Here is a 19,791-nt window from a genome sequence, read left to right as displayed (position 1 = left end):
CAGCGTGTGTTTGGAGAACAGAAGCCGTCACGCCAAGGTATTGTCTCGTGCCATTAAGTTCGCTGTGGGCGAATATAGGACAGAGACGGGCAGTCGGCGCGGTGCAGTTCTTCCAGTTCTTTTCGTCTATTGTCGTTGATTTCCACTCTGTGTAATCCCCTAATCAGGCCAAAGCCAGAGATTAAACCCGTGAGTACAAGAAAGTTGGTGACATATTTCCAATGTCGCCGCCGCCACTCGCCAACAGTGTTGTTTTAGCTTGTTCAACTATTTTTTTTACTGTGCGGATTTATCTGAAAGCGTTCTCATCCGGCACCAGAAGTTTAAGTCAAGCACCGTTTGTTTTAGGGCAGCTACATTTAGACGGACAGGAGATTCGGTCTTACGTCATACTGCAGTTTAGATTCTCGTCATCGAGTCAGGCCGACGTTTCTTGGTGCTGTTCAGTCTGCACTACATATTTAAAGTCCATAAATATTTGATGCATTTGCGCGTGTTGAACTGCGCCTGCTACACAACGACAGACTGCACATTCCCGCGCAATCTTGCAGCTGCGTTTGATTGATCACGAAAGGTGGCTTGGAGATTGTCGACAGAAATGGTTCTGAGCTATAGACTGTATAGGAAGTAATAAATCCACGGGCAATTTATGATTAACTACTTACGGTCAGCAACATATGGTGCAGCGCCGCTTTAACGCAACAATGGTTTTCGACACCATTTTGTTTACTTTGCGTTTCGCCTGGCCATTCGCTTGTATCGGCTTGGAAGGGGCGACTGGGGAGAGAAAAAATACAACAGTCGAGACGAAATTCTCCAGGCAGTGTTGCAGTGTGTGCGTGCGAGATAACATCCCACAGCAGTGAGTGAAAAGATTAATAGCGTTGTAGTTGGGAAGCAAGTAAAGCCAGCTAAAGATAAGAAGCCACATGGCGTGATTTGCAGAGGTTCTGTGCGCTAGCAACATTTAACTGTCTCACATATTCTGAAAATAACGATTAATTTGATAAGGAATAGCTTATTTATAGTCTAAAAAACGCTTCTAGACTTCTGCAAGTTTGGGTTGAGTTTTGTTTTGTCTTGCTACAATGGACTTCTATTCTGATTAAGTATTTAATTATAATTGTTTGTTTTTAAAGTTGCTTTCAAGTTTATATATTCGTTTGACCAAATTAAAGTGGTTCAGAATTAACGTATTTTTAAAAGGTATACACGTGTTTTTTTCAGCCGTTCTAGGTTATTGTGACTTTTAGAAGTTGGTATTTTAAACAAAAAATGATCTGAGCCCAACTCTAACTAAGCAACACTTTAACGTTGGGATAATCTTCAGCAAAATGAGGAAAGGAGTATTATTTAACATACACCATTGGAAGAATTGCTGGTCAATTCGTTATTTCGTTTTGCTTCCTTTATTGGCTGTTTCAGGTAAGTTGTTAAAACAAGTTATGTCAAATTTTTTAACCTATACCAGTCAGTGGTAAACTTTATGAACAAATATTGGCTTAGTTAATCTCAGGGGGTTACTGATTAGCACTCAACGACCACTAACCACTTATCCTGGCATGATTATTAGAGTTAATTACACGGTGGGCCATCTGACCTAAATCTACTTCCCAGCAATAAACAGGAACGGCGACCAGTCTTCGTTGGCCAACTGGATTCCTTAATGCATTTTGCAGCAGCCAAATCTGTTTATTCGCGTCTATTGACGTGTACTTGTGAAAATTCAATCAGTTTGCCAACTGTTTGTTTTCGTTCGTTCGGCGGGTGGAATAACAACGCGGCCGAGGGTAAAATCGAATTAAGCATGAATCTAATTAACTTCAACGCCACTCGTAAGATTTATTAAGTTACCATCGGCTGTTGGCAATCGCGCTGATACCTAAAATTAGTATTACGTCAACTTCCGCTGACGGCCCCCACAAATGTCGCATATTTGGTCGTTAACCGCGATACTCTGACGGCGTTTGTTTGTCCCCGTCCCTGCCACCTTGTTGTTATAGCTGCGTGAGTTTTGTGCCGTTACTTATTTAAGGTTTTATTGCGCAGCGTCGTCGAACACAGGCGACCAGCAGCTACAGACACATCGCGAGACCGCCTGCGAGAATTACAGAATATCCCTGCGCTGCCCAGGAAACGATTTAATTCGAGTGAAAATCGCTAGTTACGGGCGAAACGACGACCGAACTTGTATCTCGGAATCTGCCGGCAACACCGATACCCGTTGTGGATTGCACCTCTACACAGCCGCGGTCTCGGGCCGGTAATTATTGTGATATGCGAACGAAATCGCCCACTTGAACCGTATTTAATTGTCTGTGATATTGTCGATAGATGCGACGGCAAAAGCGATTGTTCTTTCGTGGTCGATTCCAGCAGTCTACCGGATCCGTGTCCAGCGACCAAAAAGTACCTGCAGGTCTTGTGGGAATGTCTGCCTTTTGGTAAGTGTGAGAAGGTGTTGAGTGGTAAAGTCGGAATGGGGCAAATAGAGCTTGCGTTTCTAACGATTTCCGGTACGTAATCATTGTACGGTATGTCCATGGCAGCGATGCACCTCGCGCCCTGTCCCGGGTACAGTAGTCTATTCAGGCGCTAACACGATGCCAGAGTTAATTGCCAATTATGGTATTTATGGTAAGATGGCGTTGCGACACATAGTTGTGTGTGCGCGTTTTGTCTGGCCACCAGAAAGAATTCCCATTTTTACGCTCGGCTGAACTTGGCTCAGACAGCGTTTGCGATCGTGCGCTTGTCGTTTCGCACGCCCATCGACTTTACTGAATATCGTCAATCAGCAGTCCACAGAAACTCCTCCAAAACCGTTTTAACGCCACTATTAAACTATTTTGTTAATTTACCGCGTCAATCCCCACGTCTACATGTTCGTTGTATAAAGGAAGTGCTCGCAATTTGTACCTAGGAGTATCGCGGTGATTATTTGAGCAATAAAGCCACCCAATTACCTGAACCCAGCACTTACATTGTCATGAGATCCGCGGACGTTTGTAAAAGTTTTCGCCTGACTGGGCAAAAATCAAGCTGAGTTATCTCCTGAAAATCCCTTTCCACTTGGTTACCTCGGGTAATTTGAATCGCTATCTGTGATTTATTGCTTCACAATCTCATATTAGCAATAATATAAGTTGCTTTTTTAAAGCACCCTTTTTTGCCAATTTTATTGTGTCAAGAGACAAGATTTAATAGAATTGCAGTACAAAATTAAACAAATTATAGCTGAGTTCTGAACCGTCTCATTGAATTAAATACTAAATTTAAATATCAAATAGTTTAAAATGTTTCGTGATCCTTTGAAGATTTCTTTGGATGGCATAACATAATTTTTGCACGTTCCACAATCTGCCATCATCTATATGTTGTTGGTTTAAAATGCAAGTATACCACCGTTCGGTAAAGAATATTTTTTTTTTACAATCAGGTGTATAGCTTTAAAATCAAAATATTTGGCTGTGCAGTCACAAATTTAATTATACAACTAATTGCGGTTTAATTTGTATGACATGTATGTTTGGTGTACATTTCAGTGGCCTCCTGTCCTTCTGCGCTCAAGCAAGTGACGAAAAACTCGTCTTCATTCACTAAATTGGACAACAACGGCGCTTGGGCCAGAGACCCTTTTCAGCAGACTACAAAGTAAGTAAACAGCGCCTGCGAAAAGAAACAAAAACACAAATTTCGCCGCGAATGCTCTAAAGAGAAAACAACACTTAAATGTAATTATACTGTTGATCAAACGTTTTTTACCACCTTTCAACATGTTGCTTATGTACGAATACTATTTTAAATGTTTGCCACATACGTTGCCGGATTTGAAAAAAATACCACAAGCAAGAGTAATGTGATTGCTAGTTCCTATTGTGGGTTAGTAGGTTGTTCCCATTTTTTACCCAGTGTGATTTCTTAAAGCCTCAACCTCATTACTCTACCCCCAAACTCACACACACACATACACACGCCCACGCCCCATCACGTCTCCAGCGGACCTACGCACTAGGCTGTTGTGGAAACAGCCAAGCGGCTCCAAATAAGATTGCCCATGCTGCGCGTCTGACGAGGCCTGACTACCGGTTGTAACCAAACGGGTCGCTTTTCGCAGGATCTTCTACCGCGGCTGGTCGAAGTACAGGGCGCCACAACTTCGCGAATTCCACTCGGTCGATGCGTTAAAGGCCGGAGAGTCAGCCCGGTTTCACCGCATACCGGACCGCGTGGACGGCACCGGCTACGTAGTGTACGACGGCAGCTTCTATTACAACAAGGTAAGGGGGGCAGCATAGCGCCTGCATCGCTTCTGAAGTCGAAGCCTGTAATTTCGCCTGTAAGCTTACACCGTTTATTGCTTGCTGCGCAGGAAAGGTCCCGCACCGTGGTGCGATACGATCTCATGTCGAAGACGGTGATCCGACGAGAAATACCGAAGGCGAATTACCACGGAACATCGCCTTACGCAGTCGGAATGGACACCGATATCGATCTGGCCGTCGACGAAAACGGCCTCTGGGTGATTTACGCCACCGAGGCCAACACGGGCAGAATAGTGCTGAGCAGGTAAGAACATTCTATAATTTCCATCTTTGGCTGTAAGTGGTTGTAACGAGTGCTGCCGGTTCGCTACAAACGAGCTGCGGCACCAGTTTTCAGCGTGTCCCGGCCTGTCGTTATCCCAAATACCGGTTTTATGTTTTGTGTGTCGGTCATGCGCCTAAGTGTAGCGAAAGAAAAATCGTTATTTATCTTGCACCGGCGATGAGCCATGTACTGCGCATAAGTGCTTATCAATCAAAATTTCATCACGCCGTTGAAAAATCGATGTGGCCGAAATAATATTAATGAAGTGTGTGTTCCTGACTGAATGGAGAGATAAGTGTGATTCGTCCTGAAAACGGTGCTTGGGTACAAGGAATTGAAGTATCATGTTACAAAAAGAGATATAAGCGTTGCACCACAATGTGTTGTGAAAATTATGCTTTGGTGGCATAATGTAAGGGTGACACATTTTATTAAACCTCGCGACGTTTCGTTACACAGTTTTCTCTAACCGGCATGTTTCTCAAGTTACAATCCAAAATTCCTAGAAATTATTGTGGCAGCAATATGGGATGCTAGTTGGTATAGCTTTGTTTCCCCCAGATAATTTTTTTGACTAATTAAGAACGATTTAACAAAGACAGTTACGCCAAGCCACGTTCTAAATCACAACAGTTATGTGCTTATTTGTCAGACGAAATAGGCAACCGCCAGCTCAGTTTTTACTCAACACAGTATAAACACAGTACCACACTACAAACGTAAATTTGCAAAGAATAGTAAATTTGCAAGAATAATTAGGTTACAAATCTTTACACGACACTGAATTGGACTTATCTAGACCAGGGTTAAAACCTATAACAATCTAACCAACGTTGTCGCCACTCGAAAGACTTTTAATCGAAATTTCACGTCTCTGTCGTTCCAGGTTGGAAACCAAGTCTCTGAAGATTCTTGGCACGTGGACGACCACCTATCCGAAGATCTCGGCGCTCAACGCATTCGTGGTGTGCGGAGTGCTCTATGTGGTCAACAACGATTCTCGCACGATTGATTACATGTTCAACACCAGCTCGGGCGTCGGAAGCGAGGTTGGTAATGCGCGGATTGCCGCTCACTAATCACGGTCCCCGGGTGCCAATTTCGACTTGCCATACCTGACGTGCGCACTCTCTATATGTGCGCCGTAATGCAGCCGATTGGCCCGACGACGATTGCTTTCTTGCCATTACGGGGTCGATTTACATGACAACTGCTAAAAGCTCTTGTTCAGATGATGTTCTTTTAATTTCCGACACCTCTTTGGCAGTTTTTGTATTTCCCTTTGAAATACTTCCAACTTGCCGATTTTTAACTGTGCTTAAACGCTTAGATACGTTTCCTGCCGATATTTTCTTCTAAAACGACTTGGTCTCTTTCCAAACGCGTTTCAGGGTTTTGCTCAGCGCGTTGTTTCAGCTTTGCGATCATATTGTAAGACAGTCAGCTATCCTATTATTCTACTTTTTTACGTTCACAAAAAAACGGCCAAGTAGAACTATCATAGAGCTCCGGCGTTATTTAGAACGCACTCGAATAGACGCATTCGGGCAAAACAGTTTCGCGAACTCTTTGCTTTTCCATAAACTGTAATTAACTTCGAAGATCGTTTTAATAAGAGGAAGGTTATTCGAACCTATTTTAGAGACCTATAAGTGTTTTACTCTTGATGATTTATCCAAGGTTACACATTTCTCTCGCGAGCTACTCCATTCGTTGTCTAGCCTTTTCTTGACGTACTGTACCCTCACATTATGCAAATCGAACTTACAGATCAACAAAGTTATCCCGGATCTGTCTCACCACGCGTCGTCCATCGACTACAACCCCAAGGACCAGATGCTCTACGTTTGGGACACCGGTTCCGCTATTACCTACAAACTTACGTTCGAGAAGCCGGGAAGCGGCACCAAAGCGCCCACAACACCCCCAACCACCACCAGCCCACCTTCCCCTATTCGGCCAACCACAAAACCAATCAAAACCACTAAGAACCCGCTGTCACCTGGTAAGCGGACTTACTTTTTTTTGTATTTCGACAATAAGTCAAATTATGTATGTTATGATTTTTTTAGTAATTTTAGAACCATTTAAAATACGAAACATCGTGTTTTCAAACATCGACAGATTCCTAATTCGAGTGAGTCAATGACAGGGAACTAAAAATGATTTATTTATAGCGTCCAAGATAGAATTTCGTAACATGACCTCGGTCATTATTTAGAAGCCGTTCAGCTGACTAGCGGCTGTGAAATAGATGTGTCTACCACAGTGACAAAGTGCGCAAGGCTAATAAAATGTGAACTGACTGAAAATGAGGATTTGTCAGAAGCGAAGGCTTAACAAGTCAGACGTTGTTTAAAGGCGTAAGGCGCCCTCAATTAAACAACATATAGTTTTTAAAACAGGCTGATAACGAGTAATGACTAGGCCTGAACTTCATAAACACTAATAGTGTAACCTTTTCTATTTGTTAGCAGTGCCTACTGCGCAGTCAACGACCACCCGTAACTCCAACACAGAAGATGAAAATCGCTGGTGCGAGGGTCGCGAAGCAAAGGGACTCGTTTGGGAGGACACCAAGTTTTCCGACATGGCCTTTCTTCCCTGTCCAGGTGCGTACTTTAACTCCGCGCAAGTTTCCCTGTTGTTGGTAAATTTCAACCGTTTCGAGTTGATTTTGAAAAGACTCGCTGGTGCGGTGATGCACTTCAATAATTAATGTGATTGAGCTCGTCCACCTTAAAACGAAACGTACAGGCCGACGGCGAATTAAAAACAGATCAATATCAATTTTTCAGGCGTCGGGGAAGGCCAGGCTATATGGCTATGTGGGGGAAACAGCACAAATCCGAGCTGGACCACGGAGCCCGATCTTACACAATGCGCATCACGCTGGATCAACGACTTGGGAAAAGAGGTATATATACGATTTTATATATACATGGCGGGGCAGTGTTTGGCAGAGAGATCCGCCGATAAAGATAACCTTGTTCGCTTGAGAGGATCGTGAGCCCTGAGTTATCCACTAAATCTACCGAGATCTCCTGCGCTGATTCTATTGTTGTCAGTACAAGGCTTTCGTCTGGCAATTAATGCGGCGCATCGAAGCGCTGTTCTGTGCGTGTAGCCTTCAAAGTATAGGCCTATATGAATAACGACTAGCAATTACGCATTTCTTCAACGTTTACAGCAGTTTATACAGAACTGTGTGATTAAATGTGATTGGATTGTTGACAAGCGATGCTTTACACGTACTATAATTGCAGCACGTGCTGCTCTTTGAATCCCCTGTTTTCCTCTGTTTATCCCATTTAGCAAACTTGTAGCCACGGTCATTAAGCCATGCATCGCCGTAGCAGTTTTATGGCATTAATTATTAATGCAAACATCCCCTGATTACACCCACACGTGCATTGGCATCGCGAAGCCCATTTTAATCGCAATTTACCTTCACCCTCGCAGATTAACGTCGGCCGGTTGGGCGTCAGCGAGCTGAGCATAAAGCTGCTCGCCAGCCTCCAACAATACCAGAACGATCTCACGAGCTGGGATATTTCGGTCATAATCAGCACCTTGAGAAGTGAGTTTTCTCCCGCGTTTGTTCGTAGCATAACTTTCTCTAGGCGGTGTCGCATTTCATAACCCGATGTTTTTGTGTCCGTTCTGCAGAACTCTTGAGGCTGGCTGAGAACGAGCCACGGAACGCCGCCGCACTCACCAGCGCTGTAATTAAGTGCGGCAGCATTCTGCTCTCGGCCAATGTCAGCGACGCGTGGGTAGCACTCACCCAGCCACTCAAGGTAGGATCCTCGAGCATAACTGTCAAGTACAGCCGCGGCGTCGGCGCGACACTGCTGTTGTTGTTGCCACTGCCTTTCATTGTTTTGCTTAAATTGGATTACTTTCACTCGAAATTGTGAACAGCTATACTTGAAACTATTAACGCAAGAGACTTACTAGCGGTATATACGAAACTGGTTCGTTTAAATCATATTTTAACATTTCCCTATTTGCCTTTGATGTGCCCCGTGGTTCCCTTTTATTTAGGTCTCTAGGATCTTACCACCGGGCCATTTTTCAAGGGTACTCCAATGCTGTTAGTTCTTTGTTTCAAGTATAGCCGTCATCTAATTCAGGCTGCGTCGTTAAATCAAAGCACCTTTCCGGCCCTTCTAATCTTTCTCTCTTTTTTGTAAAGACGCACTTGGCCGCGGAACTGATGGACGTGGTGGAGGACACCAGCTTCTTCCTCGGCAAAGATATCATGTCGGATTACCGGGACTCGGACGAGTCGGAGGCCTTGCAGCAGCAAAACCAGTTCGCGGTCCAATGGTCCGAGCCTCATATCGCGCTCAGCCTGAAAGTGGTGCCTGTCCTTCCGAACACGCGCGACTCGCAAAATGACGTCGAATGGCGGTCGGGAGGTGGCGATGTGGTAACCCTCGACAGCAAGGCTATCCTGGAAGCCGCCAACGACGGCGCCGCTAAGATCCTCGCGTTTTTGTCCTTCGAGAATCTCGGAACTTACATGAGCACGGCTTCTGGCCTCGGCTCTGAGGATTATCCGGCAAATTCCGACGTGGTCCTGGTGTCGGCCGCTTCGGCAACAGCCCAGGCGTTTCGACGAATCGAGCACCCCCTGCAGCTCAAGCGGCCCCTGGTTGTGAGCTTTCAGCACCGCAAGAGCGACTTTCCGTACAGCAGCTGCGCTTTCTGGAATAAGCAGCACAGGTTAGGCGATTTTTTCGATTTTTATAAACGTTTTGTGTGGAAGAACCAAAAGCGCACCCATTTGAACTTTTATTAATCTCATTAAGGTCGTTCAAAATGTAATAGGTATTATTTAATACATGTTTCATTAAGTGTCGTTTTGTATTCCAATCGGCAATACATTATAATTTTACCACATGTTCTTCTAAAGTGTTGATTAAACCTTTTTATTAAAAATACCTTTGATGCACACTTACATCGCACTTCAATGTTCTCAGACTTATTTCAAGCCCCAAATTACTTTTTGAGAATATTAAAACATTCAATGGGAAGATACTGTTAAAGCCTAACGGCAAAATAAACATCTACAGGAGATGTCGACTTCCCTTAAGCTTTAAGGCCCGTGGTTTAGTTTGGAACTTTGCTGTATAAACAAGTGCCTGAAATGGTATCTGACCGGAACGCCGCTGAAAGCTTCTCTACAAGCCGTGCATCGCTTTACCTGAAATGTCACCACCTTTTCTGTTTTAAAACACATGTCGCAATGCTTGGAATGCTATCCATTAATGTCCATTTTCATTACGGCCCGCAATAATTCAATTACCGCATAGCATCAAGTGGAGGCTTGATATTTAAAGACGAAAGTATACCAGTCGCCGAAAAGATGCAAACTAAATACAATTTTCATATGTCTACCCAGCACAACTTGATATACGACACAAATAAACTTTTTTTGTAAAAGGGATCAGGTCAACGAGCCGTCGAACTTTCGTTTTGGACAAACTTAAACGTAAAAAATACTTCCTTACGCGTTTAAACATTTTAGCCTTCAGCACAAGCAATTTAGCCTTCAGCACAGCAAAGTTTTGAATGGTAGTAAACCGGTGACCGCCTCTTAGTCATTGCTGATTTAGTCTGAGGTCAATCAGCCGCCGGGCCGTGACCTTCTCTATATAAGGCCATTTGTGGGCGTCCTACTTTTCCCTGTCACCTGCGCGCGGCTGCCGCGAGCTATCAAGTCAACTCTGGTAACTATGTAAGCCGATTAATTTGCAGGGATGGCGATTGGTCGGCCAGCGGATGTCGCCGGTTGTCGGGTAACCGAACGCACAGCGTTTGCCAGTGTGATCACATGACCGCTTTCGCCGTCGTCTCGACCCTGAGCCCTCCCACCGACGGACCCCAAGTTGTCGGACCCATTTCGGATGACGTGCCGCTCAACTATCTGAACGTGGCCAGGAGCGGCGTGGCCATCTCGTTTGTGATTTTGCTCGTGGTGCTGCTCACCCTCATCTGTAACAGGTATTTGTTTGATAATATAAGGCGATTTTTTGTTTAAAAGTTCCTTGGAGATTCTTTTTTTTCGCTTCGTAAAACATGACTAAAAAATTTAACCCGGTTTTCCAGAACGTTCATATTTTTTGTTTTTTCTGATATGTAATGTTAGTTATTTGGTTCTGTTAAAATAAATATTTAGTAACGTTTTTTTTAATGTTAGTTATTTGGTTTTGTTTAAGAAACATTTAGTAACGGTTTCCTTGATTATATGGGGACATTTATGCTCTTTTTTATTTTCTTATACTGTTTGTGATGTCCAAAATGATCTGCTGTTGTTATCACCAACACACCTGGACAAATCGCCATTAGGCAGTTTACTACTTCCACTGTTTGCTGATGTGTTCACTCTTTATAGGCCATCTGCCGCCGCCGAATCGTCGTTTTATGACTGTCGGTCACGCCAGGCGGACTTTCACGTCTGAATGCGTCGTTTGTTGCTGTTCCAAAAATACCTTTTATTTTCAAAATAGGAAATGTTTCAGATAGAGATTACCTAATATTTCCAACCCGGCGCGCCTACGCGATAGAGTAATATTTTTTAACGGGCCGACATTTTGTTTTTTAAGAAAAACCTTGGACATCAATGCCATACACAAGAACCTGGTGTTGTCGCTCTGCTTCACCGAGCTCGTGTTCATGTTCGGAATACACCAGATCGCCGTTCCAAACGTAAGTCGAATTTGTCACGAAGTGTTTGAGCAGCCAGATAGCAATCTGAAATATTTTAGCGCGCCTCTGCTCCTAAGCAAACTTGTAGAGGCGTGTGCCTCGCTATAAGGTGCGTGAAAGTTAGCCTTCATTCATTCGGAACAAGCGGCCTTCTGAGTTTGCTTTGCTAAGGCTCTTCATCACGCTCAATCATCTCGTTATCGAACACTTCACTATTTTAACTAGCGGCTATGAATCACAGGGTGGCCCCCTCCAGATATTGTTAATCAGAATGCGTGGGATGGCTGCAATGGTTAATTGTGCTTTATGTTTGAACTTTTTTATCAAATTTTTTATTCGTTTTATAGTTGCAAAGGAGTTAATATTTATATAAAAATGCCGGTGCCTTGGACTGTATACGGACAGTTTTCCTTCGGCGTGTGAGGCCACTGTTCCATTCGCACTCGCTCATCGTCGCTTTTTGTTTGCTGACACGCACACAGGTCTGCATGGCGGTGGGGATCCTGCTGCACTTCGGCGTGCTGTGCGTTTTCACTTGGCATGTGCTGGAGGCCGCTCACATCTTCATGGTACTTGGCGACCCGCTGGAGCGGAACGACCGGTGGCGCTGGTATTACGTCAGCGGGTACACTTGTCCCGGCCTGGTGGTGGCCGTAAGCTGCGCAGTCGACTACAAAGCCTACGGCGGCTTTCTCGTGTAAGTAGAAGCTAATAACACCGTCGTGCCGACCGCCATTATATCTGGTTCGATACACCGCCAGATCAATATATCGGATCGTTTGCTAGAGCTCGTTGAGTTCGAGTATTACGCGCGATGTTCGGCGGCTGAGTAGCGGTTAAGCGTAAACTAAACAGAGCTTTAGCTCTGATGTTTTAACGGATTTTACTTGTAACCGTTCAATTCCAGACCTCACAAAGTTTTAAGACCCTTTAGAAGTTGATGGTTTTAACGTGAAATAAGTGAAACTTTCGTGTCAAGTGCAAGAAAGATAATAACTAAATTACTACACTTTTCAACTCCATTTTGTTAAAAACTCACCTTCCATGTCCCGCGTCACAATGTAAATATTTTAAGAAAATCGTTTTATCCAGACTGCGCCAAACTGTACACTCGTACGTTAAAAGTATGAAAGCTGAGCTCTAAAACCAACCTCCCTTTTCAGATGCTGGCTTCGCAACGACAACGGGTTTGTTTGGAGCTTAGTGGCTCCCTGCTGTTTCGCTGTGTGCCTTTGCGTGGTCTTGCTGGCACTTTCCTATCGCAAGATGCGTGCCAATCAATTGCACATGACCGAGCGATGCCGAAACACGAGGTAATAATTAAAAGTACCACCCTGTTGTTCCATTTTGAATCATAACAATGGTCTTTTTAATATGTTTATGTAGCCTCAGTGGGAGGCCTGTTTGCTGGCCCTTGTATGCAGACTTGGACAACTAGATTTATTTTAGCTTTTCAAAATTAGATTAGAATTAAAATTAGAGCATTTTAGTTTTTCCAAATTAGATTAGAATTAGAATTAGATCGTTTTGAGTTTTCTCAAATTAGTGTAGAATTAGAATTACCGAATTCCTAAAAAATCAAATTTCAACTAGACTTTGAACTAGAATCAGATTTAGTTTTTACAACCAATTTAATTTAATTGCAATTTATTATAATAAGATAAAAACGTGAATAGTTAATGCTTTTCAGCCTGTAAAAATTACATACTAGTCGTTCCAACCAGAAAATTTGAATTGAAATTCTGTGTTTGAACTGAGAGACTAAAAATGCCGTTGGGCAAAGTAGCATTTTTGGTAAAATCCAAATTAGATTAGAATTAGAATTAGAGCATTCACGGAATTCACAAATTAGATTAGAATTAGAACTAGTCACATTTTGCTCTAATTCAATGAATTAGAAAATTAGAATTATCTAGTTGTCCAAGTCTGCTTGTATGCCTTTGTATGTCATTCGCTATTCTCTAACTACCAAAAAGGGAAATATTGATATACTTCAATAGCAGCAGAAATTGTTAATTAAAACGTATTACTGTTGTTATGTTTTACAACAGTTTACATCAAAACACTGGTAATTTTATCTGTCAAGTTTTGGGCAAACTTTGAATTATATCAAATTGTCCTTCTGGGTAATGTAGTCAACTAAAACCCATTCTATTGTCACGCTTGTTAATAACGTTTGCGGTCATTCCACATTATTTGACAACTAGCATTACGTAACATATAAAAATGGTAGTTGGCGACAGTGCTTGTTTAATAACGCCGGTGTGCCTCTTTGTTTAGGTCACATGCCGCCCGGACTGGCCTTTTATTGTTCCTCATCGTGGCCATGATGACTTGCGGCCTTCTTTGGTTCAGCAACTTGTCCCCACAATACACTTCCGCTCTGTTCTGCATATTCGCCTCGGGTCACGGGGTCGTGACCTTCATCTTTTACTGCCTCATACCATCCGAGGTGAGCACTAATTACCCGACGCCCGTCATGTGCGTCGCGCGGCCAATAACTTTCTTGTAGGTTATTTACGCGCGAATTGCTGTGCGTGTGAAGTTTATACAGCCCTTCTCATTTAGTGTGAAGCTGTAGGTGCTTTCGGGTCAATTGGAATCGCTGAATACTAGTGGCGTTTTGTATTATGTTTTCATACAGCATTATAAGCGAGAAGATAGTATTTTATTAACACCTGTTTTCGTTATAGTGAGTTCCACCAACACCTAAAACCTAAATCGCAAAAATAAGTACAACTAAATTTTATAAACTTTGCATGTAAGAAGTCTACAACAGGTTATAAAATGTTAAAAATAGATAGATACATTTTGTACCTGTTCTATAATAACAAAAATATGGTAATATATAACTCGTTTTAAAGAGGGATTCTAAGTTTTTGATTAAACTTTAAACAAAAGAAACATATATAGCACGAATAGCTGATTTCTTGAGTTTATCTTTAACTTTGGCGTTCGCCCAAATCGATAGGTTTCGCGCGCTGTCGAGTTCAAGTTCAAGTGAAAGAGAATCTAACCACGAAAAATGCATTTTCCGTCACCCAGATTCGACAGATGTACAGCAACTGCATGCCGGCGCGTAAAACGCTCGGATCTGGCCGCTACTCGGGTCAAGGTCTCGACCACTCCATGGAGTACCCGGACTCGAACACCATGAGATCCAACTTGCGTTGCGATGGAACCACAAGGACAATCTACCATTACCAGACAGGTAGGTCGATTAATAAAAAGTGGCAGTTTTTCCGAGAAGGGTGCTGGTTTCTTTGGGCGCCTGGCTGAAGCCTGGAAATGTGGCATATATTTATGGTTTCCTAATTAGGATTCGCGGCGTGACCTATAGTCTGAATATTAACTGGTAATTAAACCAGCTATGAAATAAAACCTTGTAGTTAAGCCTTGTGCTTCGTGGGACAGGTTTCGCGAGAATATTACATTTCACCTGGGTCTCGGACACGGCTTTGTATTTAAGCTTATATGGTAACTTTTGAGAGAAATCTGTCGCTATTCGCGTTATAATGTTACGTATAGGTAGATATGGTAGTTATATTGCTGTACGAGGTTCAGCTTTGCGTATTTCAAACTTTCGTCCTTCACCAAAGGCACCCACGCAACGGCCAGCACCGCAATGATGCCGACCGCCAACTTTCGCTCGATGCGATACGCCAAGGCGGCCGTGGCCATGGAATCGGAAGCACTCTCGCTTAACTCAATGCACAGCCGCGACAACACCTTCCAACAGTTTCCGGAGTGCGAGTGCCTGATTGGGGCAAGCGGCGCTGGTAGCAACGTCGACGACACAGGTTAGCTTGCCCGTCGACTTGAATTCATTTATTTCAGGCCGAGCCGAGCGCTCGCTCGTGTCGGCGTATTCGATGCAAACCTAATTACCCCGTTGATTTCTTCTGCAGACCCCAAGCTGCCGGCGACTGCTGCCAACCGTCTGCGAGCCGCCACGCTCAACCAGTATCACTTCACGGCGCGAGGCAGCCACCCGAATTCTAATCACGCCTGCAGCCGAGGCGGCGGAGAGCAGACACTGCCCTGCCCCGGCACCGCCATCAATCAATACGAGCAGCCCACTCATTACTACTGCCAGTGCACGCACAGCTCGGCGGCGTCAGGTTGCTACGATCACTTGCACGAGGAGTCCTACCACCGGGGACACCACCACTGCGCCACCGGCGCCCATTTGCACTATTCACCCGGCCTGGCGCACCCAACCGCCGCCACCCAGCCGAGGGGTAATCCCCAACGCGCTCCGCACCACTACGAGACCCTGGCGCCGATCCTTGGAGAGGATCAGGAGTTCCATCAACTTCAGGTTTGTTGTTAGTGTGACGACTGGCGGTGCTTTGTATGCTGTTAATCCGCGTGGTTTTTAAACTTGTATTTCTCTTGAATGTCATAGTAGTTCCGGGCGGTTTATGATTTTTTTTAAGTTTATTTAATTAAATATAATATACGGTAGATTAAATTGAATAAATGGAAACACTGTTCTACTGTTTCAATTCATTCACTGTCATTTTGCAAAAAGTTTAAAGCTTGTTGCTAGATCAACCTGTCGCTACGCTATTTTTATGGAAAATGTAATCGTCTAACCGACATGACATTTATTTATATGTTCCTCATCCTATAACTAAAATTTTGCCTCATCAGGACGCACCTGTTAGCATGCAGCGGCGACATTGCTACGAGGACGTTTCCGTGCAACGCGTGCACGTCAGCAACCAGCGACCGAGGCCGCTTTCCAATCACTCGATGAACGACCTCGGGCCGCAGCACAGCGCACCACGTCGATACAAGCAGAACTCCTCCTCAACCGACAACCTCTGCTACAGGACGTCGCTGGTCCAAGGCAGCAGTGGTGGCCAGCCGGTCGATCCACGCTACCGCCGCCAGCAGTTCCACCCCGACCAGAAGCAGACTGAAAGCAGCCCGGAGAACTACAGTCGCAGCGGGCGGCATTCTGACCCGCTTTCAACCGACCAGGGCTATGACACGGACTCTCAGATGCCAGCGCACCACAGCCAGCAGATGCACGCACAGCGCAACTCGCGTGACTTAGCCAAGCCTCACTTCACGTCCTTGGTTGTAAGGACGTCCGGCTCGCCGTCAGCTGTAAACTCGGACTCTAATCAAGCGCAGATGGTGCGCACCGTTTCTTCCTCCTCATCGTCCGCAAAGTCGGACTGTCCGTCTGAGAACGACCGTGAAGTCGAGCTTATAATCGGCAGTCCCGACGCCCGCGTAGACGAGCCAAACCAACAATCGTACTCTGGTGGCCTTGACCCCAAAACAAACTTACGCCAACGGGAGGTGATGAACGATAGCTACACGGAAGGCATCGACACCGAGGTTGGCGGGTGCGTGAGCGCGTGCGGCACGGTGGCAAGTTGGTCAGCGGTGACCTCATCCGACATGCGCCTCGCTGGAAGTCCTAATGCGAAAAACCTGCGGAATCCGATTCTTTCGCGTGGCGGTAGCGAACACAGCAACGCCGCCAACGGTCCGAGGAAAGTCGATTACCCGAATCCGAACGAGCCGTGTAGGAACGGCGATAACTTCACATACACACTGCCGGGCACCGCACAGGCCGGCACCAAGGCGAGAATCGATTTAAAAAGCGGCGGCATTAGCATGATTACCAACCTGTAATCATATCCTCGACCTTAATAAGCCACTGCGTCTGTTGTCGGTATATTTCACTGGGGCACTTTTATTGCCGTTATGTTGTCGTTATACGTTAATGCCTGCTTCGTCGACTTGCGTGCCTGTGTGCAACGCCGGATTGTGCATTAATTAAAGCGAGTAGAGATCCCACAGGACGCTGGAAAATTGGGAAAAGCTTATCGAGATTGAAAGTTAATGGAAATAAATTGACATTCTGTTGGATGATCAAGGTCAGTTTTCAGTCGCAGTGCCTATATGTGTTTCGCATTTCGATCAACAATCCGGCCTTGCACAGCGGTTAACAATCAATTCGCGTGCTTTTGTTCTTATAATTTACTTCCGATTTTACTTCCATTTCAAGTTTACTTTTTTGTTCTTTATGCTTACTGTAGCGCATACACAATAAACTTAGCATCCCGTCACGCACGTTTGCAGTTGGCCTGTCGTCTAGTTTGTTTGGTCCCGTGGAGACCTGCTCAGCGGGCATGCCAATTTACCAAAAAAGCACGTCACATGAAATATGAATGGAATCAATAGCCTATAGGAGTAGATGTTGTAAATTGCGAGGTTTAGACTCCACTTGGACTGTCTCTTAATGTCGGGAAATCTTTGCTAAGAAGAAAGGTCAATGTAGAACCTAGTTCTGCTGTAGCCCAATCAATACATTATATCCATCAGTATTTAAGTTTCCTTCGGCGACAAGTTTTGTTAAATTAAAAACAAACATTAATTTTAAGGTTTGATTAAATATAATCGCGAAGCAAAACTCATTTTTGCCAAGGTGATGTTTGAAGTAAAATAGTAGTTGTACGGTATTTTGTTAAAAAGGTAAACCTCTATTTTCATTTATAATTATAAAAAATACATCATTTAAAATTACTATATAGCGCAGGGGTGGCCAACCAATCAGGTACCAAGAGCCGCATTTGTTAGTTGGTTAAACAGTAAGAGTTGCACCTTAAACACATGGAACAAAATGAATGGCCTATCACTCCATTTCTTACCAACTCCACAAAGCGATCGCGCGAAGCACGAAAAAATGCCTTTATTTAAGTAGACAGAATTTTAATTTAGAAGAAGACGCGACGCATAGAATAAAAAATACATATTTCTAGATATAATGTCGTATATCAATATTATTTGGCAAATTTTTTTGCGTTTATCTTGTTTTAAAACTGTTACTAAAAATACAATGGCCTTAAGGCATAGGCAAACAGTCTGATTCGAAATCGAAACAGACAATAATCCAAACTTAACCAAAGGAAATTGAAACCAAATCATAAGTGCAACATGAACGTAAGATCCGCATATAACTGGGTGAAGAGCCGCATACGGCTCGCGAGCCGCAGGTTGGCCACCCCTGATATAGCCTATTCCGTGCATCTTCTAAAGAAGTTATCAAGTCATATAGGCGTTTATACTAGCCTGTATAATACTATTCATTATTATAAGCAATTTTCTCAAGATACATACCTTTGAAGAGCGATACAAGACAATAAATGTGGCAAGGAATAGTCAGTACCAAATAATTACTCACATACCAGTTTTGTTGGTTTATATCGGTTGTCGACCGTGGTCATTAGGGGGAAAATTGTGTGAAAAGTAGGGAAGCGTAAGGATCATTACAGGTCTTTCCTAACATGCGTATCCATGCAAAGAGTAGGCCCTTTGTCACCCTTAACCATGACCATGAAAAACATCAACACATTTCGGGCGTGGAAACGTTTTGCGGCCGTTTCCCCTAATGTAACACACCTTTTCTTCAAGTGTTCAGCGAAGCATGTATTTAGACACAACACATTCCAGTTTTGTCCAAAAGCTCACATACACCACCTAACGAGTTTATCAAACCAAAATGTATTTGCTTCGTGCTGTAATTTAAAGCTGAAATGTAGCACTTATGGGCAAGCACAAAATCCTATTTTATATGGAGTCAAATCGATGTCAAATTAACCAATAAAACGTATTTTATTTAACATTTTGAGCAAATATTGGTTATACTCGGTTCCATATCTCAAGAAATAATAAATACTTTGCATAGTACAACCTGTGACATTGCAAAGAAACAAAAGTTGACTTAACGATTTAGCTATTGTCACTACAGGCTCGTCGCTTCAATTTTATAATACTTTTACCTTTTCTTAAAAAGACAATGCTTGATTTATTGTCTGCTATTACATTCTTGTTGGCCGAATAACTTTGGTCAGCTTTACAAAGTAACATGGTGCATAAAAACGTATTTAGTTTCCTTTAGTTTCCAACAACAAAAAACAATTGTTCAAAAATATCGTAATTATAATTTACGTGTAATACGGTATCGGACCTATTACAATAAAGCAGGAAATGCATTTTAAAGCAAGGAGTCGAACCGGAACTTTATGAACCGCTTTTGGGTCAATTTTGTCGAACCGTAACCGAAACTGAACCGGGTTTTGTAAGATTTTAAGGAGCTGAACGGGAACTGAACCGATTAAAAACTTGTATTTTACAGAATCAAATTACGCCATGTTCGATATTTTATGAAAAAATATGAATATGAATTGAATAAAACGTGGATTTTTTTATTTTCCGATATTTTAATAATGAATTGCTGTTTTTTTTAATACGTCACACAACTAAGATTAAATGACTTACAATTCAAAGATTATTCTAATATTCTCTACATTTATTGACCCACATTTTTTAATTTAACGCAACTTCTATTGTATCCGAACCGGAACTTTATAACCCGGTTTTGAAATAACGATGGTCGAACCGGAGCTGAACCGGAACTTTTAAATTGCTCGAAACCGGAACTAAACCGGAACTAAACCG

General features: G+C 43.4%; 1 protein-coding gene across 3 annotated transcripts; it reads left to right on the top strand.

Moving 5' to 3' along the window:
• The first annotated feature begins 1,241 nt into the window (after positions 1 to 1,241).
• On the top strand, positions 1,242 to 17,392 carry LOC146164594 (adhesion G protein-coupled receptor L3-like). 3 transcript variants are annotated; one of them, XM_083381633.1, is made up of 22 exons: positions 1,242 to 1,425; positions 2,050 to 2,263; positions 2,335 to 2,444; positions 3,546 to 3,654; positions 4,118 to 4,280; positions 4,373 to 4,569; positions 5,477 to 5,639; positions 6,361 to 6,595; positions 7,068 to 7,202; positions 7,389 to 7,507; positions 8,053 to 8,170; positions 8,260 to 8,390; positions 8,789 to 9,321; positions 10,357 to 10,602; positions 11,205 to 11,307; positions 11,790 to 12,004; positions 12,471 to 12,620; positions 13,588 to 13,759; positions 14,353 to 14,518; positions 14,907 to 15,107; positions 15,216 to 15,628; positions 15,964 to 17,392. In XM_083381633.1, the coding sequence occupies exons 1-22, from the start codon at positions 1,335 to 1,337 to the stop codon at positions 16,960 to 16,962; spliced, it is 4,983 nt and encodes a 1,660-aa protein (XP_083237759.1). In that variant the 5' UTR covers positions 1,242 to 1,334; the 3' UTR covers positions 16,963 to 17,392. The 3 variants fall into 3 exon arrangements, with proteins under 3 accessions (XP_083237759.1, XP_083237758.1, XP_083237760.1); XM_083381632.1 differs by having other exon boundaries at positions 7,065 to 7,202; XM_083381634.1 differs by lacking the exons at positions 2,050 to 2,263; positions 2,335 to 2,444 and having other exon boundaries at positions 7,065 to 7,202.
• Positions 17,393 to 19,791: the final 2,399 nt, after the last annotated feature.

This window comes from Ascidiella aspersa, chromosome 2, assembly GCF_963924565.1.
Source record: "Ascidiella aspersa chromosome 2, kaAscAspe10.2, whole genome shotgun sequence".
In the NCBI taxonomy this organism is placed as follows: Eukaryota; Metazoa; Chordata; class Ascidiacea; order Phlebobranchia; family Ascidiidae; genus Ascidiella; species Ascidiella aspersa.
This window is presented reverse-complemented; position numbering and strand designations above follow the sequence as displayed.

Bases quoted from the DNA above. Each gene is read 5' to 3' on its own strand.
- LOC146164594 (XM_083381632.1), top strand. From the start codon at position 1,335: ATGAGGAAAGGAGTATTATTTAACATACACCATTGGAAGAATTGCTGG. The intron at 2,445-3,545 runs GTAAGTGTGAGA...TGTACATTTCAG, and splicing joins GTGGGAATGTCTGCCTTTTG to TGGCCTCCTGTCCTTCTGCG. The intron at 4,570-5,476 runs GTAAGAACATTC...CTGTCGTTCCAG, and splicing joins GGCAGAATAGTGCTGAGCAG to GTTGGAAACCAAGTCTCTGA.